Source organism: Oncorhynchus clarkii, chromosome 10 (assembly GCF_045791955.1).
Source record: "Oncorhynchus clarkii lewisi isolate Uvic-CL-2024 chromosome 10, UVic_Ocla_1.0, whole genome shotgun sequence".
NCBI lineage: Eukaryota > Metazoa > Chordata > Actinopteri > Salmoniformes > Salmonidae > Oncorhynchus > Oncorhynchus clarkii.
This window is the reverse complement of record NC_092156.1, coordinates 18,950,306-18,977,647: the sequence shown is the minus strand read 5'-3', so window position 1 is coordinate 18,977,647 and position 27,342 is coordinate 18,950,306. Positions and strand designations below refer to the sequence as shown.

The following is a 27,342-nucleotide window of genomic DNA, read 5'->3' as shown; positions in this document are numbered from 1 at the left end:
ATTTCTGAAAAACAATAAGCAAAGGCTGTATTTACTTTTCATGAATATAACATTTACCAAAAATAAGTAAAACATTCAATAGAAATTCTATGTTCTTATCTTCCAAATTGTATACCGAAAGTTACATTATCTCTAGTAAACTGGGTTATTGGAAAGATTTTGTCTTCTTCTAACCAGTAATACATATCACTCCAGGGTGTGTTGCTGTAAACACAAATGGTCTGTAGTTTCAAATTCTGAGACACAAAATATGCAGTTATTGTGACCAAAATTGAATCTATGCCTAAGGAATTCTCTTGAGGGATATATATCATTAAATATTTTGAAGTGCAATTCCTTCACTTTAGGCGGTACAGGAAAAGACAAGTAATTAATACATTTCCTAATAATGGGCTTCGAATAAATTAGAGATATGGATTTTTTGCTGAATTGCATAGGAAATAAATTGTTGGTTTAAAGTTGATGGATTAATTTGTTTGGCAATTTATCACTTGTGAAATCATGCCCATCAATCAGTAATGACGGCAAATGAGGGAGGTCAACCATATGAGGTACTGTGTTTTTAACAATGAGAGCAAAATACTTTGGGATACTCTTGAAGAGACAACCTTGCTTTATGACATATCTCCTTATAATGTTGGTCACCACTGTAGAGAAGTGTCAATTTTTGTTCATAAATGTTTTAAATTCTTTGTAAGAGAGGACCTCACACTTACAGATAACATTGATTTTGTAGAAATTCCCTGGTATCGGCCACCAGATTCTGACATTGGTAGTTTCATTGATATCCTTTTTTATTATTTTTATTATGATATATATTTTTTTGCCCTTTTTCTTCCCAATTGGTAGTTACAGTCTTTTCCCATCGCTGCAACTCCCGTGCGGACTAGGGAGAGGCGAAGGTCGAGAGCCATGCATCCTCCGAAACACGACCCTTCCAAGCCGCACTGCTTCTTGACACAATGCTCACTTAACCCAGCCGCACCAATGTGTCGGAGGAACCACCGTACAGTTGGCAACCGAAGCCAGCGTACATGCACCCAGCTGCCACAAGGAGTCAATTGTGCGTTGCCTCATGGGTCTCCCGGTCGCGGCTGGCTGCGACACAGCCCGGGATCGAACCCAGATCTGTAGTGACACCTCTAGCACTGATCAGTGCCTAACATCTGATGTTTAAATACTTTATACTCCAGCTATATGTATCCCCTCATCTATAAGCCCACAAGAGTGACCACTTCATCTGCCACCCTTATTGATAATATAGAGTCTGCTTACCATACTTTCCTCACATCTTTCAATTCTGTATTTTACCACAGCTTTCCTTTAGTTAAATCACGTAAGAGAGCTGGAAACCTTGGTTTACAACTGGTTTTAAAAAATCCTCAGTTAAAATCCTGTATAAAAACTTTTTCAAAATCCCTCTCCCCTGAATTCTGCAAATTACAAAAAGTATAAGAACAAATTTACTCACCTACTTTGGATATCCCCCCAAAATTATTTTACAAACAAATTCCAAAAATCCTTAAATAATAAAGTCAAAATCCTCAATCAACTGTTGAATAAAAAGACATCTACAACTATTCCATCTCAATTTATTGTTGAAAAGAGGACCTACAGTGATCCTGATGTTATTTCATGTTAATTGTATAACGTTTTTGTGAATGTAGGTTCCTTCCTCTCTGTCAAACAAAAGACTGATGGAATTCCTTTGGATTACATTAAGGGACATTTCCCTTCTCTGCTTCAGTTTGATCCTCCTGATGTAATGGAGGTGATGGAGATAATTGTTAACTTTAAGATATCAGCAGCAGGTCATGAGATTGGTTCCTCTGGGGAAATCAGTGTCTTCCTCAATTACTGAGCCTCTGAAATATATCTTCACCAAATCAATGCAAACGGGTATTGTTCCTAAATATTTGAAAATTGCCAAAGTTATTCACCTCTATAAATATTGCGATCCCAGATCTTTTACAAATTATCGCTCAATATCTGTACTAGCATGCTTTTCTAAACTCATTGAAAAATTGGTGATTAGAGAATGTTGAAACATTTAAATCGACACTGTATTCTATATGAGCACCAATATCGTTTTCGTAAAAACTACTCCACAGATATGGCTCTTTTGCAACTTGTGGATCAAATCTTTACAGCCCTGAACAACAATGAATACCTTTAGGCATCTTTTTTAGATTTAGCCAAAGCGTTGGACTTGGTTGATCATGAAATATTACTTTCTACATTGTATTATTACTGTTTTCACGATTTTATATATAATTGGCTATATATTTATGTTTATGTTAGAGAACAATATGTTTATTCAAATCTTTAAATAACTTGTTTTATTTAGTATAGTAAAAGTTATTGTCTTAAGCATCCTAAATAATGCCATAGATTCAGTTTTTGAAAAATAGTCAACTTCAAGACAAAAAAAAGGGGAAGCATGATGTAAACCTAGTATTCTAACTGATTATAAACTACTAACATGCTGACCAGACCTGACAGGTAGCAAAATACATTTAGAAATCCATGTTATTCAATTATTGCACCCACACTGCTCGCGCGTGAACCAGGGACCCTCTGCACACATCAACAACAGTCACTCACGAAGCATCTTTACCCATCGCTCCACAAAATCCGAGGCCCTTGCAGAGCAAGGGGAACTACTACTTCAAGGTCTCAGAGCAAGTGAAGTCACCGATTGAAACGCTATTTAGCTCGCACCACCGCTAACTAAGCTAGCCGTTTCACATCCGTTACACCAACGAGCGTCTGCGATGCCAAGAGCTAAAATAGAACTCTGTTCTATTTCTGTCGCAGATCGTGCTGAAAGTCCTGCCTCTATAGAAGCAGGTACCCACGTGCCATCTCCTCATTGATTATACCCACATGGGTGATTGAAAGACGAACTGTTTTGCTGGTGGTTGTGGTAATATTATGAAAGTTTAGATGCGATCACCATATAAATTCAAAGATGAAAAATCCTGGAAGGAGGAGAGATGACTAGAAACGATTCGGGTGGCCGTTATATGTGTGGATTATTGTCGGAGTAGAGGACCTTATGCATTTCAGGTAAAATAAGAACTCAATGTTTATATCCCAGGACAAATTAGCTAGCAAGTGCAAGCTAACTAGCCAAATTGCCATACATGTTTAATGCTTTTCGACCTGTCCCCAAATTAATGTCATTGGTTCAGAGTTTGTTTTGATATTTTAACCTGCGTGTCGTGATCGCGTTTGGTGTAGGGGGACAAAATAAATGTGCGCACGATGGCGCACGCGCGCAGCCGGTTTGGGTTCCGTGTAAAGGCCAACGATTTATCGCTGCGCCACTGAGTATGTATGAAAACAGCGGAGGAAAAAAACGTATATCTGAACATCTCACGCCGCTTTTTATTGCTGACCAGCAGATGTCACTAATGGATATTATGAACAGATAATGATGCTCTGAGTAATGAACCGTTTTTTCAGCAACAATTTGGTGAAAGGGCTCGGAGCTTTAAGAAAGCCTCGGTTTCCCATCAATACTAAGGGTCCGTTCGTAAATGCACTCTGGCTATCTACTCCGATTTCACAGCACTCTCGTTTGAGCGTGCCAGAGCGCAGAATAACTGATTCATTTACAAACGCTCAGCACGCATTGAAAATGGCAGGTGTCAGTGAACGTGGCAACGGTTACAATCACCAACGCTCTAGATAACATGAAAACAGCCTAGTTTTTTTTGTTTTGGTAATGGATCAATAAAGATGCATGTATTATTGTGTTGGTTAAATTAAATGTTTTGTCTCTTCTTGGCCATTTGTAGTTTGGAGATCCCAGATGGATGCCTGGTATTCTATTGTTGTCCAGCATAGGTTACCTAAATGGGCTTTACATTTTTTTAAATATCAAAAGTAGCCTACTTCCTATTTCATAATGAATGTCACTGTATGAGTTCAATTAGGCCTACGTAGTTTCATAAGAGTTTCTATTGTAAACGAATTGAGTTACAATTGTATCCGTTTTAATTTCAAATTGCAATTTTCTCATGTAAACAAATGGCACAACAGCCCATTTACAAATAACTATTTTGTATCTTTGAAACAAATTTTCAAAACTAGAATTACCTTCACATTGACAATTTGTTTTGTAATCAATCGTTAGAGTTTCAAACCACTTGTACAACACTATGAAATGCATGCTAATTTTGGCCAATAAGGTAAATGAGACGGAGCACGTTTTGTGGCGCACTGCCAAGCTGTGTGGTTGCTACTTCTCCGTTAGATGGCGCCGTTGCAGCTGTATAGCAGCGAGCTATTTCACTACAAGGTTGACAACGCATAAGGGGGAATGAAAGAGTGCACACTTCTGGAGAAGGGTGGAGAATCGGTAGCAGCCATAATAAATTGACTCAGTGATAAGACCCTAACTCAAGTGTATACTGCTAAACATCCCGTGGTCCCCAAAGAGCCTTCCTCTGTATAGTTATGGGCCTGTCCATGCATAACTGCCAGGGCCGGTCCGCTCATTACGTAGGGTTTCCACCACCTCAGAATTTGCCAAAGTCCCGCCCCATTCAATTTCAATGGGAGTCCGCGAAGAAATGGGCATGGGATTGTGGGAAGGTGAGCTGGCGAACCCTTCTTACTGAGCAGACGTTTGCTTGAAAGTCTTCCATTCATGAAACATAGTTCCAGGCAATCACAACCAAAAGAGATGGAGGAAAGCCAATCCCTGCTGTGTCTGGTTTTCCAATTCTATATGGTTTTGCTTTGCTAGAATACAGACAAAATCATAAGGTCAAAAGCATGATTGCAGAGACTGTTGGTGTTGATGGTGAGTGAAGAGAGATTTGCACGTTTGCTTGTGCTGTTAGCTAGTTATGAACATCGAGCAGCCTAAACCTCAAAACTGAAATTGTGAAATGTCCCACCAAAGGATAGAAATCACTAGTAACATGCATTAAAAACATTGTAAATGATACACTAAGCATGAATTGTCCATGTAATATGCTACCAATGGTATTATGGTATCTTGATTCTCATATTATAGCTTATCGCTCTTTCATTATACTGGTGTCATGGCATTGACATTCTCTGCTTCAGATGTACACATGCCCATTAGACCAGTTATGTCATCATACTGTAGGACTATGGCTGCATTGGTGATGCATGACATTATGATAAGCTGCATAATGAGTTCACATGGCTGATATCCTGAGACAGTGACAATCAAATAAAACCAATTGGAGAGCTCACAACTGTACAAAAAGGTCATGTAATTTGAGAAAGCAACAGACAAATTAGAGAAATGTATTGTTGAATAAAACATTTGCTACCATAAGTGCACATACAACCCATGGCATACAACGATGTGCCAGAAGTCTCTTGGGGCATTCACTGGGCCCTCTTCATCTGCAGACATGCTTCCACAGCTCTCCATATCCAAGGACAGACATCACAAAGAAACAGGCTTCACTTTATTACAATTAGACAGCCCTGACTTATCTCTCTGTCTGTCTTCAGTTTTCCTCTCTAGGGACTAAAACTGGAGAATATTTTCATATTGTCATCCCACAACCCGCCCTATATTAACTAGTCCACCTTCACCCTTTAAGACAGCTGGAACAAGAAACCCTTTCACCCTTTTCCATTGCTGTTATCTATACTGAACAAAAATATAAACACAACATGCAACAACTTTACTTCATCAGTCAATTGAAATAAATAAATTAGGCCCTAATCTATGGTTGTGAGGCCGGTTGGACGTACTGTCAAATTCTCTAAAACAACAGAGGCAGCTTATAGTAGAGAAATTAAATCAAATCAAATTGATTTATATAGCCCTTCATACATCAGTTGACATCTCAAAGTGCTGTACAGAAACCCAGCCTAAAACCCCAAACAGCAAGCAATGCAGGTGTAGAAGCACGGTGGCTAGGAAAAACTCCCTAGAAAGGCCAAAACCTAGGAAGAAACCTAGAGAGGAACCAGGCTATGAGGGGTGGCCAGTCCTCTTCTGGCTGTGCCGGGTGGAGATTATAACAGAACATGGCCAAGATGTTCAAATGTTCATAAATGACCAGCATGGTCCAATAATAAAAAGGCAGAACAGTTGAAACTGGAGCAGCAGCACTGCCAGGTGGACTGGGGACAGCAAGGAGTCATCATGTCAGGTAGTCCTGAGGCATGGTCCTAGGGCTCCGAGAGAGAGAAAGAAAGAGAGAATTAGAGAGAGCACACTTAAATTCACACAGGACACCGAATAGGACAGGAGAAGTACTCCAGATAAAACAAACTGACCCTAGCCCCCCGACACATGAACTACTGCAGCATAAATACTGGAGGCTGAGACAGGAGGGGTCAGGAGACACTGTGGCCCCATCCGAGGACACCCCCAGACAGGGCCAAACAGGAAGGATATAACCCCACCCACTTTGCCAAAGCACAGCCCCACACCACTAGAGGGATATCTTCAACCACCAACTTACCATCCTGAGACAAGGCTGAGTATAGCCCACAAAGATCTCCGCCACGGCACAACCCAAGGAGGGGGCGCCAACCCAGACAGGATGATCACATCAGTGACTCAACCCACTCAGTTGACGCACCCCTCCCAGGGACGGTATGAGAGAGCCCCAGTAAGCCAGTGACTCAGCCCCTGTAATAGGGTTAGAGGCAGAGAATCCAAGTGGAAAGAGGGGAACCGGCCAGGCAGAGACAGCAAGGGTGGTTCGTTGCTCCAGAGCCTTTCCGTTCACCTTCACACTCCTGGGCCAGACTACACTCAATCATATGACCCACTGAAGAGATGAGTCTTCAGTAAAGACTTAAAGGTTGAGACCGAGTTTGCGTCTCTGACATGGGTAGGCAGACCGTTCCATAAAAATTGAGCTCTATAGGAGAAAGCCCTGCCTCCAGCTGTTTGCTTAGAAATTCTAGGGACAATTAGGAGGCCTGCGTCTTGTGACCGTAGCGTACGTGTAGGTATGTACGGCAGGACCAAATCAGAGAGATAGGTAGGGGCAAGCCCATGTAATGCTTTGTAGGTTAGCAGTAAAACCTTGAAATCAGCCCTTGCTTTGACAGGAAGCCAGTGTAGGGAGGCTAGCACTGGAGTAATATGATCAAATTTTTGGGTTCTAGTCAGGATTCTAGCAGCCGTATTTAGCACTAACTGAAGTTTATTTAGTGCTTTATCCGGGTAGCCGGAAAGTAGAGCATTGCAGTAGTCTAACCTAGAAGTGACAAAAGCATGGATAAATTTTTCTGCATCATTTTTGGACAGAAAGTTTCTGATTTTTGCAATGTTACGTAGATGGAAAAAAGCTGTCCTTGAAATGGTCTTGATATGTTCTTCAAAAGAGAGATCAGGGTCCAGAGTAACGCTGAGGTCCTTCACAGTTTTATTTGAGACGACTGTACAACCATTAAGATTAATTGTCAGATTCAACAGAAGATCTCTTTCTTTCTTGGGACCTAGAACAAGCATCTCTGTTTTGTCCGAGTTTAAAAGTAGAAAGTATGCAGCCATCCACTTCCTTATGTCTGAAACACATGCTTCTAGTGAGGGCAATTTTGGGGCTTCACCATGTTTCATTGAAATGTACAGCTGTGTGTCATCCGCATAGCAGTGAAAGTTAACATCATGTTTTCGAATGACATCCCCAAGAGGTAAAATATATAGTGAAAACAATAGTGGTCCTAAAACGGAACCTTGAGGAACACCGAAATGTACAGTTGATTTGTCAGAGGACAAACCATTCACAGAGACAAACTGATATCTTTCCGACAGATAAGATCTAAACCAGGCCAGAACTTGTCCGTGTAGACCAATTTGGGTTTCCAATCTCTCCAAAAGAATGTGGTGATCGATGGTATCAAAAGCAGCACTAAGGTCTAGGAGCACGAGGACAGATGCAGAGCCTTGGTCTGATGCCATTAAAAGGTCATTTACCACCTTCACAAGTGCAGTCTCAGTGCTATGATGGGGTCTAAAATCAGACTGAAGCATTTCGTATACATTGTTTGTCTTCACGAAGGCAGTGAGTTGCTGCGCTACAGCCTTTTCTAAAATTTTTGAGAGGAATGGAACATAGGCCGATAGTTTTTTATATTTTCTGGGTCAAGGTTTGGCTTTTTCAAGAGAGGCTTTATTACTGCCACTTTTAGTGAGTTTGGTACACATCCGGTGGATAGAGAGCCGTTTATTATGTTCAACATAGGAGGGCCAAGCACAGGAAGCAGCTCTTTCAGTAGTTTAGTTGGAATAGGGTCCAGTATGCAGCTTGAAGGTTTAGAGGCCATGATTATTTTCATCATTGTGTCAAGAGATATAGTACTAAAACACTTGAGCGTCTCTCTTGATCCTAGGTCCTGGCAGAGTTGTGCAGACTCAGGACAACTGAGCTTTGAAGGAATACGCAGATTTAAAGAGGAGTCCGTAATTTGCTTTCTAATAATCATGATCTTTTCCTCAAAGAAGTTCATGAATTTATCACTGCTAAAGTGAAAGCCATCCTCTCTTGGGGAATGCTGCTTTTTAGTTAGCTTTGCGACAGTATCAAAAAGGAATTTCGGATTGTTCTTATTTTCCTCAATTAAGTTAGAAAAATAGGATGATCGAGCAGCAGTAAGGGCTCTTCGGTACTGCACGGTACTGTCTTTCCAAGCTAGTCGGAAGACTTCCAGTTTGGTGTGGCGCCATTTCCGTTCCAATTTTCTGGAAGCTTGCTTCAGAGCTCGGGTATTTTCTGTGTACCAGGGAGCTAGTTTCTTATGAGAAATGTTTTTAGTTTTTAGGGGTGCAACTGCATCTAGGGTATTGCGCAAGGTTAAATTGAGTTCCTCAGTTAGGTGGTTAACTGATTTTTGTCCTCTGGCGTCCTTGGGTAGACAGGGAATCTGGAAGGACATCAAGGAATCTTTGTGTTGTCTGTGAATTTATAGCACGACTTTTGATGTTCCTTGGTTGGGGTCTGAGCAGATTATTTGTTGCAATTGCAAACGTAATAAAATGGTGGTCCGATAGTCCAGGATTATGAGGAAAAACATTAAGATCCACAACATTTATTCCATGGGACAAAACTAGGTCCAGAGTATGACTGTGACAGTGAGTGGGTCCAGAGACATGTTGGACAAAACCCACTGAGTCGATGATGGCTCCGAAAGCCTTTTGGAGTGGGTCTGTGGACTTTTCCATGTGAATATTAAAGTCACCAAAGATTAGAATATTACCTATTATGAGTACAAGGTCCGATAGGAATTCAGGGAACTCAATGAGGAACGCTGTATATGGCCCAGGAGGCCTGTAAACAGTAGCTATAAAAAGTGATTGAGTAGGCTGCATAGATTTCATGACTAGAAGCTCAAATTAACATTTAATTATTTGGCAACATCTCTGGTGGACATTCCTGCAGTCAGCAAGCCAATTGTACACTTCCTCAAAACTTGAGACATCTGTGGCAGTGTTGTGTGACAGAACTGCACATTTTAGAGAGGCCTTTTATTGTCCCCAGCACAAGGTGCACCTGTGTAATGAGCCGGCTATTTAATCTGCTTTTTTAAATAAAAAATGCAACACCTGTCACGTGGATGGATGATCTTGACAAAGGAGAAAAACTCACTAACAGGGATGTAAACAAATTTGTGCACATTTTAGAAAAATAATATTTTTGTGCATATGGAATATTTCTGGAACGTTTTAATTCAGTTCATGAAACATGGTACCAACACTGCATTTATATTTTTGTTCAGTACAAATGCATTTGGAGCATACATGTTTAATTTACAATGATACATAGGCAAACGTCAAGATAACAAGCTAATATGAAGTTAACGTTAGTTGGTGATATTTCACTTAGTTCTGTAAAGTTGGCTAGCTAGCTAACAAGCAGCTCAATAGCATACACAGCTAGCTAATAATACTTTAAAAAAAAAAATATATATATATATAAACATTTTCCAAATGTATTTACTTACTTGAATAGGTTCACGCCTACGCCCATGAAGCGACCAATCTCTTAGAGCGAAGAGTTGTCAAACTCATCACTTCTGGTCGAAGCATAGCCTTTGCAGCGCAGATTGATGGCGGACATTTCTGAACTGACCAAGGCGCACCTCCAACAACAAATAAAACCTCACATTATTTTGCCAAAAAACAAAGACGATTTAGCTCAACCAGTGGCATATGGGCTTGTTAGGTGAGCGCTGATGCCGCCCTGTGATAAGCAGTGGTCACTTTTTCAATAGCGCAAAATAGTTCGCTTGTCCATTCCGAGCACGCCTCTCCAGGGTGCTGTTGGAGAGACGCGAGGCTTCACCAACTTTCCGTCCCCCTAAAATATTTGAACATAAATCATGTAGCAGATATAGACTACATCATGGAGGTTTCTATGGTCAAATAGCCTAACCTAAATGGCACCCAATCCAAAAAAATATGAACAAACAAACATCCTCCCAAAACAGGAGAGGTCAAAGTAAAATGGACAATCAGGCTACTCACAACTGCGGTCCAGGAGTTTCCTTTACGAAAAAAGATTGCAGTCAAGAGTGCAGTACGACTAACTGTAGTATGCTGTAAATACTGCGTCCAAAATAATGTTTTACTGCAATCACTGCCTCCAAAATACCAGTCGACTGCACTTTCATTAAAAAAAATTGTGTAAGGGTTCACCCCGTGAGCTAAGTAGTCATGATGGTTTCAAGTTTGTATCCATCAATTTTTTATGATCATAGCGAAAAATAAAATACATCTGCATTTCCCGCTGTGTACACACATTGATTCTCGTTGCAAATAGGCCCAGGATAACTCCTGATAACGTTGGGTAGCTGCTGATATTCATCTTATAAATAGCCATTCATTCGTCACAGGAATCAGGACTAAAGCCAATGCAACGGCCTGTTTTACAAACGGTGGGTCTACCGCAGATGGGCATTCATAAAATTCCAATGCAACCAGACATGTGGCCTAAACACTAGTGTAAGCAAGGACCGACGCAGACGTCTTTTATATGTATTTTTTTGGTCCCATCTGGACCAGCAGGCTTTTGGTGTTTCACAAACATTATGCCTACCACATTGATGGGCATTCATAAAATTCCATTGCAGGCAGACACTGTAGGCTACACCCCAGTACACACAGACCGATGCCTTTGACATATTTTTTGGTCCTGTCCAGACAGGCCTAGATTTCCACATTGGTTTTTAGTCCTGACCAAATCTGAACCAATCATAGACGTCTATGTTTGGTCTAGATTTTGTCCAGTCTGGGCCAGCCTTAATTTGGGCTATATACTTCCATGTTTGGTTCAGGTTCCAACTTTCATTTAGAACCTAAGTTGAACCTAACTTCTGGAAAATAAATATTTTCAAACTTGCTTACTGGGACTATTCTATTTTTTGGGGAAGGGGGCAATGTTTTTTGTTGTGCCTAGGGTGGCAGAAAGGCCAGGTCTGATAACTGCTGCTCTCCTCAGAGCACAAATCATCCAGCCTAAATTCACAGATCTCTTCAACTACAGTGTACCTGTGGAACCAAGAAAGTCTGTTTGCATACAGACACTTTGCATTGGAAGGTCTGGGGGTGTTAGGAGCCTATGAGCAGACTCAGACCGAGCCAACCACATCCCCGTGTCTACTCCCCCGCTTTGCCCAAGCAATGTTGATGTATTTGATGTGTTTCCAGTCGATAAAGTGTGTTACAATATTACATTTACAGTTGTTTCAGATCTGTAAACAGACACACACACACACGCCACACCGCACCGCACCGCACACATTTAAATTAGATGAAGTAAACCGTAGAATAAAGGACTCTTGATTTATTGTGTGACCAAATGGAAAGCAGTGGTTGTTGGTGTCAGAGTATGCTGTTGGGGTATTAGCACACCTCCAGCAGGCCCTCCGACCAGAGCACCAGGGCCATCTGGACTTTGTCATTGTCCAATTGCCTTTTTAGCTGAGACACGGGGATGGGCTGTCCCGCCTGCAGCTGCCTGATGGCCGGGAGGTCTTCGAAGGGGAAGGTCATGCCGGGGGTCTAGGAGATAGGCGGAGAGATATGACAGACAGAACTTTATAGACAGTTTCAGACATGACCATGCATTTTGCCTGTGTAAACAAAATATCAGGAATTGGGCCTTATCTACAGACATATAGCTTCTGATTCGATACTTTGATGAGGGTCAATATGAATTACAGTAACACAAACATCTTCATTCATAAACCATTCAAATCCTGGCTGACTGGCAGCGTATAATCTACTTTAAGAATCCTATATAATATCCAAATGATAGAGGTACTTTAACTCAAATCCTATATCCATATTGTCAACTAAATACATTGTCTATGCAAAATGTGCCAGGTTACCTCAGAGGGTGCATCTTCCTCCTCTTCACCACTATCGTCATCACCACCACTATCATCATCATCATCATCATCATCACCACTCTGTCCCATCATATGTTTCTCCCTTCTGTTCCTCAGAGAGTGCATCACATCAACCACCAATGATACCGACCCATCCTAAACACACACAAACACACACTTTAGTCCAAGAGCAGCTAGGTAAAATATGTAAACTGTTAAAACTGAAGGCACTTACTGATGGGCTTTGACACGTCTCTAAAGACACCAGGATGTGGTCTTTAAACCTCAGACACACCGTATCTTCTAAAGCAGGCATCTTTCCAGCTGTGAAGAACACACACACAGAAACAGACACACACAGATTAGATCTAGAGAGAAGGACCTAGGCTAATACATGTACACTCATGCCAAATAAACTCCTCCTGGGAACTTCTTGTAGCTCTGAAAGGATTGGATAAGTTGTACCATATTAGTTACTTAATACTCTTGTTACTTATTATATATATTAAATATATTTATATTATATATATATATACACATATATATATATACACATATATACACATATATATATATACACATATATATATATATATATACACATATATATATATATATATACACAATATATATACCTTCCTTCAGAACCAAGAGTATTAAGTTTCAACTCCCGAGTGGCGCAGCGGTCTAAGGCACTGCATCTCAGTGTTAGAGGCGTCACTACAGACCCTGGTTTGATCCCAGGCTGTATCACAACCGGCCGTGGTCGGAATCCCATAGGGCGGCGCACAATTGGCACAGATTCGTCCGGGTTTGGCCGGGGTAGGCCGCCATTGTAAAATAAGAATTTGTTCTTAACTGACTTGCCTAGTTAAATTAAAGGTAAAAAAATATATATATAGCAAGCGTCCGGACAGATGTTAACAAATATGTTAAGTCTGTCAGAAAAACGTAAGAGGCGCATTCTAAAGTATCAATGCACATCACTATTTAAATGCATATCTGTAGCCTGTACAGAAACATCACTTCTTAGTAGAAAAACACCACTGTCCTTTTCTAATTTAAATTGATTCATATCTCAGAATATGGCTGTGTCCAGTTACTGTTTCACATTCTATGGGCAACACACACTGTCTGTAATAAACATTATACTCATTGGACTTTTAAATATTATTCAGCAAGACACACACCTGATGACGAGATGTCATCTTGCTCTGGTGTGTAAGGTGGCAGTCTGTGGAGGGCAAAGTCCCTCTTCATGTCCCCGGCACGGAGTTCGTGTTCACCCCTCTCCATCTGATCTGCCACGCTCCTCAATAATGAGGCCAACTGCCTGCTTGTGTCTGGGGCTGCGTTGGCTCCCTTGTACACACACAATGTTATAGTGCTTAATAGATAGCAGTAGGTAAGACTGAACTACGCAGATAGGACACTATTATTTTCAATAGGCATACATTGTAATTTCTATTATGAAACGAAATTTAGCAGAACATGCAACCAGTGAGAACTAAAGTTTAGACATTAAACATTCAACACATCGTTCAGTGCAAATTCCTTATTCCTCCTTATTCCACAATCACCAATCTGACCATGGCAGATGAGTGTTTCCCTCAAGGAAGGACAGAAGGAAGGATGAAATGTTTAAGTGTTGGAACAGAGTACGGAAGCGGACCTCACCATCAAGATTCTCCTGGGCATGCCTACCCTCCTGGTGATGTCACTGGTCTTAAGGGAGTCATACAAGAAATTGGGGAACACGTTGGCCAGATAGTCTCCCCATGACCTGAGGTGAAAAAAGTTTAAGTAACTTTACACACCAAGATTATGAATTTCCATTGTTTCAAATGAGAGAATGAAGAAGTGGTGGGGCTGAGATAGCGTTGAGGTTAGAGAGGTATAGCCAGTTCGAAACCCAGGGGAAGATCTGTCAGGCTACGAGTTGGCAAATTCTGACTAAGGCCATTGATGGCTGAAACATGATATTAATAGCTGTATAAATAAAATATCAGGTTTCTAATAGTGTGCGAGCGTTGCGCGTATTACTTTTCAAGGAATGAGTTCGCAACCAGAGGGTCGCTGGTATCAATTTCTTAGGTGCCACAGTGAGTCTCACGTACGTGTTCTGGTAGGTACTGAGGGTTAGGTGGGTAGAATGATCCACTCCCACGGGGGTGTCCGCCTGATGGATGGTTCCTCTGGGGAAGTAGAGCAGATCACCTGCCTATGGAAAAAAAGGACAAACACCCCCCTCACTTAACCTCAATAGCTCAGGCCACAAGTCACACTACGTTGCAAAATACTCCAATGAAGCGTTTTCCAAATGTGGATCAAGACTCTTAAGTGCACTACTGTGGATTACTTTCGGGTTGTGGCCTTTGACTGGTCTTGCCTAGAGAGACATTGGTTTTGTTTAGTCGACAGGAAACCCCTAAAGCGTGATCACCCTGCCACTGTTTTGGTCAAATTCATAGACAAAGCTATGGATGCAAGGACTGACCGTCCATGGTATTAAAATTATGGTTAAAACTTGTTTTGAAGCTACACAGTGTTTGTTTACAATTACATTGTTTGCAAACAATGAAGTAAAACAGGCTTAAATGTTGGGTTCTGATAGTGTATGACAGTTAAACTAAGCTCATGAGGCATTTATAGTTGGGCCGGGACAACATCAGTAGGGCGATACTCAATATCGATACTCAATATTGTGGCAAGGAAACAAACTTCTATAGGAAAATAGCCCTACTATTGGAAACAAACATCATGTTGTCATCCAGTCACAATTATTTATTTTCCAAGCTATAGCACACAATATTTGACATATAGCAAGTTTGTACAGGACCAAAGAGTCTATGTAGTCTGCGATACTGGTAAATAAAATAAAATAAAATGAAATATCACATTTACATAAGTATTCAGGCCCTTTACTTAGTACTTTGTTGAAGCACCTTTGGTAGCGATTACAGCCTCGAGTCTTCTTGGGTATGACGCTACAAGCTTGGCACACCAATATTTGGGGAGTTTCTCCCATTCTTCTCTGCAGATCCTCTCAAGCTCTGTCAGGTTGAATGGGGAGAATCGCTGCACAGATATTTTCAGGTCTCTCCAGAGATGTTCGATTGGGTTCAAGTCCAGGCTCTAGTTGGGCCACTCAAGAACATTGACTTGTCCCGAAGCCACTCCTGCATTATCTTGGCTGTGTGCTTAGGGGCGTTATCCTGTTGGAAGGTGTACCTTCACCCCAGTCTGAGGTCCTGAGAGCCCTGGAGCAGGTTTTCATCAAGGACCTCTCTGTATTCTGCAAAAGGTACAGAGATTGGACTGCTGAGGACTGGGGTAAAGTCATTTTCTCTGATGAATCCCCTTTCCGATTGTTTGGGGCATCCGGAAAAAAAAGCTTGTCCGGAGAAGACAAGGTGAGCACTACCATCAGTCCTGTGTCATGCCAACGGAAAAGCATCCTGAGACCATTCATGTGTGGGGTTGCTCCTCAGCCAAGGGAGTGGGCTCACTCACAATTTTGCCTAAGAACACAGCCATGATTAAAGAATGGTACAAACATATCCTCCGAGAGCAACTTCTTCCAACCATCCAGGAACAGTTCGGTGACGAACAATGTCTTTTCCTGCATGATGGAGCACCTTGCCATGAGGCAAAAGTGACAACTAAGTGACTTGGGGAACAAAACATTGATATTTTGGGTCCATGGCCAGGAAACTCCCCAGACCTTAACTTCTTGGTGACAGGGTATTTTCACATCCGGATGAAATGCATGCCCAAATTCAACTGCCTGCTACTCATCCCCAGAAGATAAGATATGCATATTATTAGTGGATTTGGATAGAAAACACTCTGAAGTTTCTACAACTGTTTTAATCATGTCTGTGAGTATAACAGAACTTATTTAGCAGGTGAAACCCCGAGGACAAACCATTCAGATTTTTGTTTTTTGAGGTCACTCTTTTCAATGGGTTTTCATTGGGAATCCAGATTTCTAAAGGGACCTTCTTGCAGTTCCTATCGCTTCCACTGGATGTCAACAGTCTTTAGAAAATGGTTGAGGTTATTCCTTTGTGTAATGAAGAAGTACGGCCATCTTGAACGAGGGTCACTTGAAGTGTACTGTTAGATAGAGGCGCGTGACCAGAAAGCTAGCTACAGTTTGTTTTCCTCCTGTATTGAACACAGATCATCTCGTCTTCAATTTTATCGATTATTTACGTTAAATACCTAAAGTTGTATTACAAAAGTAGTTTGAAATGTTTTGGCAAAGTTTACAGGTAACTTTTGAGATATTTTGTAGTCACGTTGCGCAAGTTGGAACCGATGTTTTTCTGGATCAAACACGCCAAATAAATGGACATTTTGGATATATAATCGATGGAATTAATCGAACAAAAGGACCATTTGTGATGTTTATGGGACATATTGGAGTGCCAACAAAAGAAGCTCGTCAAAGGTAAGGCATGAATTATATTTTTATTTCTGTGTTTTGTGTTGCGCCTGCAGGGTTGAAATATGTTTTCTCTCTTTGTTTATGGAGGTGCTATCCTCAGATAATAGCATCGTTTGCTTTCAGCGAAAAGCCTTCTTGAAATCTGACATGTTGGCTGGATTCACAACAAGTGTAGCTTTAATTTGCATGCGTGATTTAATGAAAGTTAGATTTTTATAGTAATTTATTTGATTTTGGCGCTCTGCATTTTCCTTGGCTTTTGGCCAGGTGGGACGCTAGCGTTCCACATATCCCAGAGAGGTTTTAATCCCATTGAGAACTTGTGGTCAATCCTCAAGAGGCGGGTGGACAAACAAAAACCCACAAATTCTGACAAACCCCAAGCATTGATTATGCACGAATGGGCTGCCATCAGTTAATTGACAGCATGCCAGGATGGATTGCAGAGGTCTTGAAAAAGAAGGGTCAACACTGCAAATATTGACTCTTTGCATCAACTTCATGTAATTGTCAATAAAAGCCTTTGACACTGCTTGCAATTATACTTCAGCATTCCATAGTAACATCTGACAAAAATATCTAAAGACACTGAGGCAGCAGACTTTGTGAAAATGTATATTCGTGTCATTCTCAAAACTTTTGGCCACGACTGTATATCATTAAATTAAGTCCCAAAATGTATGTCGCAATTGCCCCCAATAAATGCAAACTGACACAGATTATGGGCAGCGTCACCCTGCTCCTAACGTACCTTCAGTATGATGTCGTGTGTGGGGCTGCCGATGCGCTCCTCAAGCGCCACGCAGTACTCTCTGGCCAGGGGCACCGTGGGGCTGTACAGACGCCAATGTTTCTCGCCCTCCAACTGGAGGATAAACACCTGGGGAAAGGCGTACACATATTTAGCAGATGTTATCGCAGGTGCAGCAAAATACTTGTTTCTGTCTCAAACAGTTATACCGAACATTACAAAACAATACACTCAAATCCCCCAAATTCTAAGAAAGAAATGTAGAAATAGCATAATGAGCAATGTCTGTGTCCAGAATATAAATATATACACTGAACAAAAATAAAAGCAACATGTAACAATTTCAAAGATTTACAGTTCATATAAGGAAATCAGTCAATTGAAATACATTCTTTAGGCCATAATCTATGGATTTCACATGACTGGGAATACAGATATGCATCTGTTGGTCACAGATACCTTATACAAATGGTAGGGGCATGGATCAGAAAACCAGTCAGTATCTGCTGTGACCAGCATTTGCCTCATGTAGAGTGACATCTCCTTTGCATAGAGCCCCAGGACAACAGCACAATTAAACCCAACCAATTCATGAGAAAACAGAAAGATAATTACTTGACACATTGGAAATAATTAATAAAAAAACAGAGCAAACTAGAATGCTATTTTGCCCTACACAGAGAGTACACAGCGGCAGAATACCTGACCACTGTAACTGACCCAAAATTAAGGATAGCTTTGACTATGTACAGACTCAGTGAGCATAGCCTTGCTATTGAGAAAGGCCGCCGTAGGCAGACATGGCTCTTAAGAGAAGACAGGCTATGTGCTCACTGCCCACAAAATGAGGTGGAAACTGAGCTGCACTTCCTAACCTCCTGCCCAATGTATGACCATATTAGAGAGACATATTTCCCTCAGATTACACAGATCCACAAAGAATTCGAAAACAAATCCAATTTTGAAAAACTCCCATATCTACTGGGTGAAATTCCACAGTGTGCCATCACAGCAGCAAGATTTGTGACCTGTTGCCACGAGAAAAGGGCAACCAGTGAAGAACAAACACCATTGTAAATACAACCCATATTAATGCTTATTTATTTTATATTGTGTCCTTTAACCATTTGTACATTGTTAAAACACTGTATAAATATATATATATGACATTTGTAATGTCTTTATTGTTTTGAAACTTCTGTATGTGTAATGTTTACTGTTAATTTTTATTGTTTTTCACTTTATATATTCACTTTATATATTATCTACCTCACTTGCTTTGGCAATGTTAACACATGTTTCCCATGCCAATAAAGCCCTTGAATTGAATTGAGATAATCAGACTGTTGATTGAGGGCAGTGGAATGTTGTCCCACTCCTCTTCAATGGCTGTGTGAAGTTGCTTGATATTGGCGGGAACTGGAACACGTCGTTGTACAAGTTGATCCAGAGCATGACGAGCACGCAGATGAGCTTCCCCGAGATGGTCTGTGTTTTGTTCGACTTACTGCCAAATTCTCTAAAACGACACTTCTGGTAGAGAAATTAACATTCAATTCTCTAGCAACAGCTCTGGTGGACATTCCTGCAGTCTGTACATTTTAAAGTATACTTTTATTGTCCCCAGCACAAGGTGCACCTGTTTAATCAGCTTCTTGATATGCCAGATCTGTCAAGTGGATGGATTATATTGGCAAAGGAGAAATGCTCACTAACAGGGATGTAAACACATATGCACAACATTTGAGAGAAATAAGCTTTTTGTGCATATAGAAAACTTCAGGATCTTTTATTTCAGCTCATGAAACCAAAACTTTACATGATGCCTTTATATTTTTGTTCAATATATATATATATATGCTATATATGCTATATATATATATAGTGCTCAAAAAAATAAAGGGAACACTTAAACAACACAATGTAACTCCAAGTCAATCACACTTCTGTGAAATCAAACTGTCCACTTAGGAAGCAACACTGATTGACAGTAAATTTCACATGCTGTTGTGCAAGTGGAATAGACAACAGGTGGAAATTATAGGCAATTAGCAAGACACCCCCAATAAAGGAGTGGTTCTGCAGGTGGGGACCACAGACCACTTCTCAGTTCCTATGCTTCCTGGCTGATGTTTTGGTCACTTTTGAATGCTGGCGGTTCCTCCACTCTAGTGGTAGCATGAGACGGAGTCTACAACCCACACAAGTGGCTCAGGTAGTGCAGCTCATCAGGATGGAACATCAATGCGAGCTGTGGCAAGAAGGTTTGCTGTGTCTGTCAACGTAGTGTCCAGAGCATGGAGGCGCTACCAGGAGACAGGCCAGTACATCAGGAGATGTGGAGGAGGCCGTAAGAGGGCAACAACCCAGCAGCAGGGCCGCTACCTCCGCCTTTGTGCAAGGAGGAGCAGGAGGAGCACTGCCAGAGCCCTGCAAAATGACCTCCAGCAGGCCACAAATGTGCATGTGTCTGCTCAAACGGTCAGAAACAGACACCATGAGGGTGGTATGAGGGCCCGACGTCCACAGGTGGACAGTTTGATTTCACAGAAGTGTGATTGACTTGGAGTTACATTGTGTTGTTTAATAGTTCCCTTTATTTTTTTAAGCAGTGTATATATATGTGTATATATATATATATATATGTGTGTACATATATATATATTTAACAAAAATATAAAGGCATCATGTAAAGTTTTGGTTTCATGAGCTGAAATAAAAGATCCCAAAGTTTTCTATATGCACAAAAAGCTTATTTCTCTCAAATGTTGTGCATATGTGTTTACATCCCTGTTAGTGAGCATTTCTCCTTTGCCAATATAATCCATCCACTTGACAGATCTGGCATATCAATATATATATTTATATGTATATGTGTATATGTATATGTATATTGGCCATAATGGAGTTTGGAGTGTGACTGTTTGAGGTTGTGGACAAGTGTCTTTTATACTGATAACAAGTTTAAACAGGTGCCATTAATACAGGTAACGAGTGGAGGACAGAGGAGCCTCTTAAAGAAGAAGTTACAGGTCTGTGAGAGCCAGAAATCTTGCTTGTTTGTAGGTGACCAAATACTTATTTTCCACCATAATTTGCAAATAAATTCATAAAAAATCCTACAATGTGATTTTCTGGATTTTTTTTCTTCTCATTTTGTCTGTCATAGTTGAAGTGTACCTATGATGAAAATTACAGGCCTCTCTCATCTTTTTAAGTGGGAGAACTTGCACAATTGGTGGCTGACTAAATACTTTTTTGCCCCACTGTGTGTATATGATGGTGTGTAGACAGTATGGACAGTATATGAATAGGAAAGGTGTACAGCAGTAGATATATAGGATTACTAGAATACAGCATATACATATGAAGTGGGTAAAAGAGTATGTAAACATTTAAATATTGTCTAACCCTCAAACTATACTACAAACGTTGCAGCCAGGGTTATGTTCAGTAGGGAACACTGTAGCAAAATTATTTGAAATGTAAAGGTTAAATTTTAGTTTCTTATGGGTAGCTATGACATGTTCTGGTTCCCACTGAACACTACCCTGATGTGGACCATTTTGGGGCCAGTTCAGTGGTGTACCTCCACATCGTCGTAGTGTGGGGGTAGCCCTTGGGAATCCTGTGGGGTGATGTAGACGTTGGAGCCCACAAGAGCGCCGAAGAAACACTCCAGCTTCTCCTGAATCCGCCACAACTCGTCCTGGAGACACACGGTTAGTTAGAGGAGAGCAGGCATCTTAGAATCTCCGAATAGAATACTATTGGGTTCAGCTCTGCACAAATATGGAATGATCAAGATGTTCAGATATCTGTGCAATAGATTTTAATTAATGTTGTGTTCACCAACATATTCAAGGTGTTCACATTTAAAATAGGCAAATCTGAATCTGAGCTAAACAACATCTTAGCTAAAGGATATATGTCACTACCAGTCCCTTTCTGTTACCACAGAGCCACTGCCACAGTGCTGCATTAACTAGACCTTCACTCCATTTTCTACAGGGATGCAGTTTTGGCAGGCCAAGATCTAATAATACCTTATTCAACTGATCAACAGTCATAATTAATACAATCAAGCTGAATCAGGTGTTTAGGTAATAATGCTAGGCTGGGACAACCCTTCCCCACATACTGTGGCCCTACAGGAACAGAGTCATGTTCAGTAGAAACAAAACATGTTCTCCTGTTTCATACTATCACAGACCAGAACCCATGACTCGGGAGTACAAAACACTGTGGATAAACACATGTCCACTACTCTCACCTTAAACCTCTGAGGCTGGTGGAACTGGATGGTGGCCTTCTGGTTGAAGTCCTTTTTGAGCTGGCTGTAGTTGACACGGCCTTCCTTGTTCAACACAGTCTTGTTGCCCTGGACGCTGCGGCACACATTGAGGTCTCTGGCATACGTCAGGCCCTGGGCGCACAGCCCCTTCAGGTCTGAAAGCTGGAACAGAGACTTGTAGTAGGAGGCCAGGCCTGGGTCAGACCTCTGGAGGTGGAGGGGCTTCTTCTCCCAGTAGTCAGTGAAAAATTCCTCCTGTCCCACTGGGGAAATTAGGCTCTGGAAGACAGTGTCTGGGGTGTCGAAGCAGAAAGGAGAGGGGACGCCATTGGAGTCTGTTTTCCTATGTTTGGGAGCGACCTCTTCATCTCCGGATGCTGCTTTTCTTCCTTTCCTGGGCATCTTTAGCTGATAGAGAACGTTACATCAGTGGCATTAGATTAGAAGATAGCTAGCTAGCAGTTTCAATTTTGCATTGCTATCAAATTAAGATTAACAGTGCCCTTGGTGAAGTGCAGTTGGAATAGCCCGTTCGATAGCAAATACTTGGTGTTGTGTAGCTACTGTAGCAAGCTTCAGATACAAATGTTAGCTAGCTAATAACGTTTATGGGCTAACGTTAACGTTAGATAGCTTGCAAACTGTAGCTAACGTTATATAATGCTAAAACATAGCGAACGTTACCTGTTTTGCTTATGTTCCCACCTTCGGATTTAACACATATTAGCTATAAACTCTCCTTTTTCCCAAATCAGTTTGGTTTGATAGCTACACGTGAGAATCGTGTTCTGTCCGGTAGCATAAAATGTCCGAAGGCAAACAAGTACTTTCCATTCCGCTCTGGTGATTCATGTCTCGAGTGTGGATTATTTCCAAATTGTATTCAATACAGAAATGATACGCAACCACTACAATAAATGTTTGCATGTTAAGGCTAAAGACTTTTATTAGTTGACATTTATCTTGAATACAATAAAACAAGCAGAGCTGAGCAGGTTCTGTAAGGAGACCGTTCTAATTACAACAGCTAGCTAGATCAAAATCTTAGTTTGAAAAGGGGGAAAGGTAGGAGGATGTCATTAAAGTGAGATGCACAAGAGGGGCTCCTCGACTTCAGCAGTGAGCTCTCCTCTAATCAAGATCCAATGTCCAGTAAAAGATTAAACACATACAAAAAGTTAATTTATTTACACATTGGCTCTTTCAACATTTTGATAACATGAGGAATGGATCTCTATAATAGCTATCTCTGTGATAGCACAACATTCAAATATCAGACTACTTTATGTGGAATTCAACAAACCCATTATGTGGAGTTCTAATAGAAAAGACGCAACTATCACAATTTTCCGACCAAAATATTTACGTTGAGGAAATGTGAAATAACACTAAAAATAAGAGGCCACTTGAAAATGCCAAAATTAAGTTCCATTAACTGTTGTTTTTCCTGTGTATGGAGGGAGGCAGGTGCAGTGTTTTGGTTAAAAAAAATATTTGTAGAGCGGAGGGAGGATGAACTCTGCCTTGGTTGGCAGACGCTCATCTTAAGTCCAGGCAGGAGAGAATTTGATGTCCAATCACAGGACCCAGCCTGCTCTCCATCACTGGGGGGCCTCTGTGTCCCCTGGATGGGGGCCTGTCTCAGGGAGCTCCAACTTCTCGCACTCGGTCAACTTCAAAGTTAAGTGCTGGGCAATCTCGTTGGGGTCAGTATACAGAGCAGCAGGGACGTTCTGGAAGGCAAAGAGAGAGAAACTAAATGCCGTTGTCTTTTCTAGATATTGCCATTGACTAATTGTTCTCCATTTACAATAGTGATATGATTGCATCAGCTGCACAGTGACATATACACATGTAGCATGAATGTTTTGGACAATATTTTAGTGATGTCACTGCACAATGCTGACTTCCGCTACACATGTACTTTTCAAACAGAGAAGAAAAATCTCACCTTCAATTCTGAAATTTTGCTTTCCCGAGTGCTAAACTCTCTGATCATGTAATTCTTTCCAGTCTGTAAAGAAAACCTCTGTAAGCGATTAGTCATTTCATAAGTAGGCATAACCATTATGTAGATGAAGTTACATAGAAGGAAATGGACATCACTAAAGTTATCCACAGAATTTGATTCCAATGCATATCCATTCTGGTGGTTACCGTTAATCGATTGCCATTTCCCAGGAAAGCCCAGTCACACTTGCCTCGTGATAGAGCCGCGTGTCATTTATCCGGATCAGAACTCCATCCACCCGCAGGAAGAACCGGAGAAGCAGGAAGAAACTGGTGGGCATCACTCTCTGTATCACACACAAGTGGGTACGAAGGGAGTAAGTCATTCTTCAAAATCTCCTCAGAACAAATTAATCTGTCTCTCAAAGATGCAAGCGTTTAAGAAAATCCATTAAACATAAGTACTATAGGTGAATATAAAAAGCCTTTTTTATTCCTGGTCTTACAGCCCCCGCAAGGACATGTCCTTTGGTGCTTGTCACACAGCCACAGACATCATATGGGGCGAATGTGCATCATCATAAAGTGTCAGTTCCTGTCTGAAAGTGGCACTCACTATTTTGACGCTGATCATGGACACGCCGTGGTCGTGAAGCTCGTCCTCAAACAGCAGCACGTCATCGAAGAACATGATCTGTTCTCGCGCCTTCAGCTTCTCCATGTCGATGCGCTCCAACGTTTCTGTCGCCTGATGGAATAAAGAGTGATTTATTAGTGCAAACCTTAGCAAAAAACTAAACGTTTTGCAACTGAACATTTTTTTTATTGGACACATTCAGGTAGGTAGGTCTCTCGTTGTTTCGGCATGTTTGCCTCAATTTGATTCCTAATGAATAAGGCAATTGACAGCTTGAGATAAGTTAATGAATATTATGCCTATGCGAAAGAAACATTGCATTCCAGGCGGACTACATTGCAGTTGCATCAGCCGGTGGTTGTGTTCCACATCATTGACGGTGCAGTCGGGCATCAGACTGATATACCATATGGTGTGGTTAGTTGATATGTTAATCACCGATAGATCTGGCAGGAGTTTGCAATATAGACGACCTGAAACGCAGCCAATGACTTGGGGGTGAATCCTATCTTCCACTTACAGTACCAGTCAAGAGTTTGGACACACCTACTCATTCAAGGTTTTAATTATTTTTTTTATATATTTGAACCTGCGCTGTGAGGAAAATGCATTCCAGGTGACTACCTCATGAAGCTAAGGGTGGCTACTTGGAAGCATCTCAAATAAAATATTTAGATTTGTTTAACTTTTTTGGTTACTACATGATACCATGTGTTATTTCATAGTTTTGATGTTGTCACTATTACTCTACAATGTAGAAAATAGTACAAATTAAGAAAAACCCTGTAATGAGTAAGTGTCCAAACCTTTGACCGGTACTGTATGTCAAATATACATTTAGTCATGTATCAAGTTCAATTTTGACTTAAATTCAAATTAAGATTTGCCCCTTATTTTGTAATGTGTTTGTTTGGGATATTGTATTGTATCCAGTGTGAACTGAAAGGCCTTTCACCCTCATCTGCTGGTCCTCTCCTAACAAAGTGCCTCTGTAGTCTGTGGTATATGTCCAGTCGTAGTGTTTCACAGCCTCTTTGGAGTGTTCAGAATCGGCCCTGGGAATACAACCACACGACAACAGTCTCAGATCCATTCTCCATAACGGGACTGGTAATTGACTGATTATTCAACACTTTTTATCGAAACAATTTAAAAATGCAATTTTTTGTTGTATTTATTTTACAAGCATATAGACAATGAAGGGGGATATTGTTATCACAGTGGTATTATGATAGTGGTTGTACCTGCTCTCTTGCCATTCCTGTGCACAGGCCACTTTCACAGAGTCCTGCATGTTGTTGACCCTCTTGAGGGCATCGATGGCATTAAACTCAATGCCATAGCCGTCTGTGTGCTGAATGCGTAGAACGTTGTCCCCAAACAGCATCTCTGGGAGTGAGGGCATGTGCATCTCCTCCCCTAACCTGGGACAAAACCAACCTCAATGTAGCTAGCCAAGTAAGTTGACAATATTTATTTGACCTTTATTTAACTAGGCAAGTCAGTTAAGAACAAATTCTTATTTTCAATGATGGCCTAGGAACTGTGGGTTAACTGCCTGTTCAGGGGCAGAACGACAGATGTGTACCTTGTCAGCTCGGGGATTTGAACTTGCAACCATTTTGGTTACTAGTCTTTAAAGTAAGACCAAGTCGATAAACAAGCTCCCCAATGTAGATTAAACCTTAAGAATACTAAACAGACAAAATTAAAGAAAAAGTTTAGTCTGACACAAAAATCGGCAAAATACTTGGACCAGGTTACCGTTCAATGTCCTTAGACTTCATAATGTGGGTTTTTGCTGCAGTCACTTTCCATGGTCCGAATATGAAGTCTTGCTTACTGCTCTTAAACCCATGGGTCATCATGGCTGACAAATTGGCCAACATCAACTGCAAATACAGTCAAACACCAAGCCCATCAGAGACATAAGTAAATAAACAGTACATGCAAGTACAGAATACATTGCATATCGACCACTGCAGAACTGTAGATAGTTGAGTACGTTCAGCCCTCGGAAATGACCTAGCAATCCAATGTCTTTATTGGCGAGTTGTAAAAGTAGTTATCTAGTTAGCTAGGATATATATGGTTAGCTATAACAAGATAATTATACCCGCTGTACAGGCTTGCTAGTTAGCTAGCTAGTAGCTTTGCTAGCCTACCTAACTAGCTATTGTAACATTCAACGTCATATAAAATGCGAATCAGGTAGCTGACAAAACACCCAAACGTGTTTATGGAATAGGTGTCGACAATGCAATAACTAGAGTATGCATTCCACAACCTTATTTATCTAGCTAAAGTAGCTAACTGAGCCTCCGGATGTTAGTGACAAGCTGGCTGTTTCAGCATCACTTCAATCATCATCACACTAACTTGTCATCTTAACTTCATTACTAATGGATATACATCCAACATCAATACCCTACTGACAAGAGACTTCATGGAAATAGAAATCAAAGATTCGATATTAAATAAATCTAAAAGTTAATCCACTTACTCCAGTATTTTGATTGTCAGCTAACGTCCATGAAAGAGAGAGCTTCACAAAAAGCTTCCGACGTACTTTTCATTCTACTATTATATGGTTCCGTATCCAGTAATCCTGTAAATTTTCACAAAATATACAGTGGCGCAAAAAAGTATTTAGTCAGCCACCAATTGTGCAAGTTCTCCCACTTAAAAAGATGAGAGAGGTTTGTAATTTTCATCATAGGTACACTTCATATATGACAGACAAAATGAGAGAAAAAAAATCCAGAAAATCACATTGTAGGATTTTTAATTGATTTATTTGCAAATTATGGTGGAAAATAAGTATTTGGTCACCTACAAACAAGCAAGATTTCTGGCTCTCACAGACCTGTAACTTCTTCTTTAAGAGGCTCCTCTGTCCTCCACTCGTTGCC

The 27,342-nt window shown here is 40.9% G+C and overlaps 2 protein-coding genes across 3 annotated transcripts; both read right to left on the bottom strand.

Annotated features, from left to right (window-relative positions):
• Positions 1 to 11,783: 11,783 nt before the first annotated feature.
• LOC139419459 (ribosomal oxygenase 2) lies at positions 11,784 to 22,661 on the bottom strand. Its single transcript, XM_071169406.1, has 10 exons — positions 22,528 to 22,661; positions 21,823 to 22,251; positions 21,139 to 21,258; positions 17,550 to 17,678; positions 14,463 to 14,566; positions 14,023 to 14,128; positions 13,536 to 13,707; positions 12,581 to 12,669; positions 12,346 to 12,501; positions 11,784 to 12,016 (listed from the first exon to the last, which is right to left on the bottom strand). Exons 2-10 carry the CDS (start codon positions 22,243 to 22,245, stop codon positions 11,858 to 11,860), a joined length of 1,458 nt encoding a protein of 485 aa, XP_071025507.1. The 5' UTR covers positions 22,246 to 22,251; positions 22,528 to 22,661; the 3' UTR covers positions 11,784 to 11,857.
• A 98-nt stretch (positions 22,662 to 22,759) lies between these two features.
• LOC139418094 (TIP41-like protein) lies at positions 22,760 to 27,009 on the bottom strand. Of its 2 annotated transcripts, none has more exons than XR_011635273.1 (8): positions 26,934 to 26,998; positions 26,195 to 26,322; positions 25,675 to 25,854; positions 25,386 to 25,485; positions 24,410 to 24,541; positions 24,001 to 24,140; positions 23,795 to 23,857; positions 22,760 to 23,576 (listed from the first exon to the last, which is right to left on the bottom strand). XR_011635273.1 is itself a non-coding variant. In XM_071167273.1 (8 exons), exons 2-8 carry the CDS (start codon positions 26,317 to 26,319, stop codon positions 23,445 to 23,447), a joined length of 828 nt encoding a protein of 275 aa, XP_071023374.1. In that variant the 5' UTR covers positions 26,320 to 26,322; positions 26,934 to 27,009; the 3' UTR covers positions 22,760 to 23,444. The 2 variants fall into 2 exon arrangements, 1 of the variants encoding a protein (XP_071023374.1); XM_071167273.1 differs by having other exon boundaries at positions 24,045 to 24,140; positions 26,934 to 27,009.
• Between the last annotated feature and the right edge of the window lie 333 nt (positions 27,010 to 27,342).

Excerpts from the sequence above, each read along its gene's own strand:
- LOC139419459 (XM_071169406.1), bottom strand. The coding sequence starts at position 22,245 with ATGCCCAGGAAAGGAAGAAAAGCAGCATCCGGAGATGAAGAGGTCGCT. Across the intron at positions 21,259-21,822 it reads ACCAGCCTCAGAGGTTTAAG|GACGAGTTGTGGCGGATTCA; the intron begins GTGAGAGTAGTG and ends GTGTGTCTCCAG. Across the intron at positions 12,502-12,580 it reads AGACGTGTCAAAGCCCATCA|GATGGGTCGGTATCATTGGT; the intron begins GTAAGTGCCTTC and ends GTGTGTGTTTAG.
- LOC139418094 (XM_071167273.1), bottom strand. The coding sequence starts at position 26,319 with ATGTTGGCCAATTTGTCAGCCATGATGACCCATGGGTTTAAGAGCAGT. Across the intron at positions 23,858-24,044 it reads ACACGCGGCTCTATCACGAG|ACTGGAAAGAATTACATGAT; the intron begins GCAAGTGTGACT and ends TTTTCTTTACAG. Across the intron at positions 23,577-23,794 it reads GCAAAATTTCAGAATTGAAG|AACGTCCCTGCTGCTCTGTA; the intron begins GTGAGATTTTTC and ends TTTGCCTTCCAG.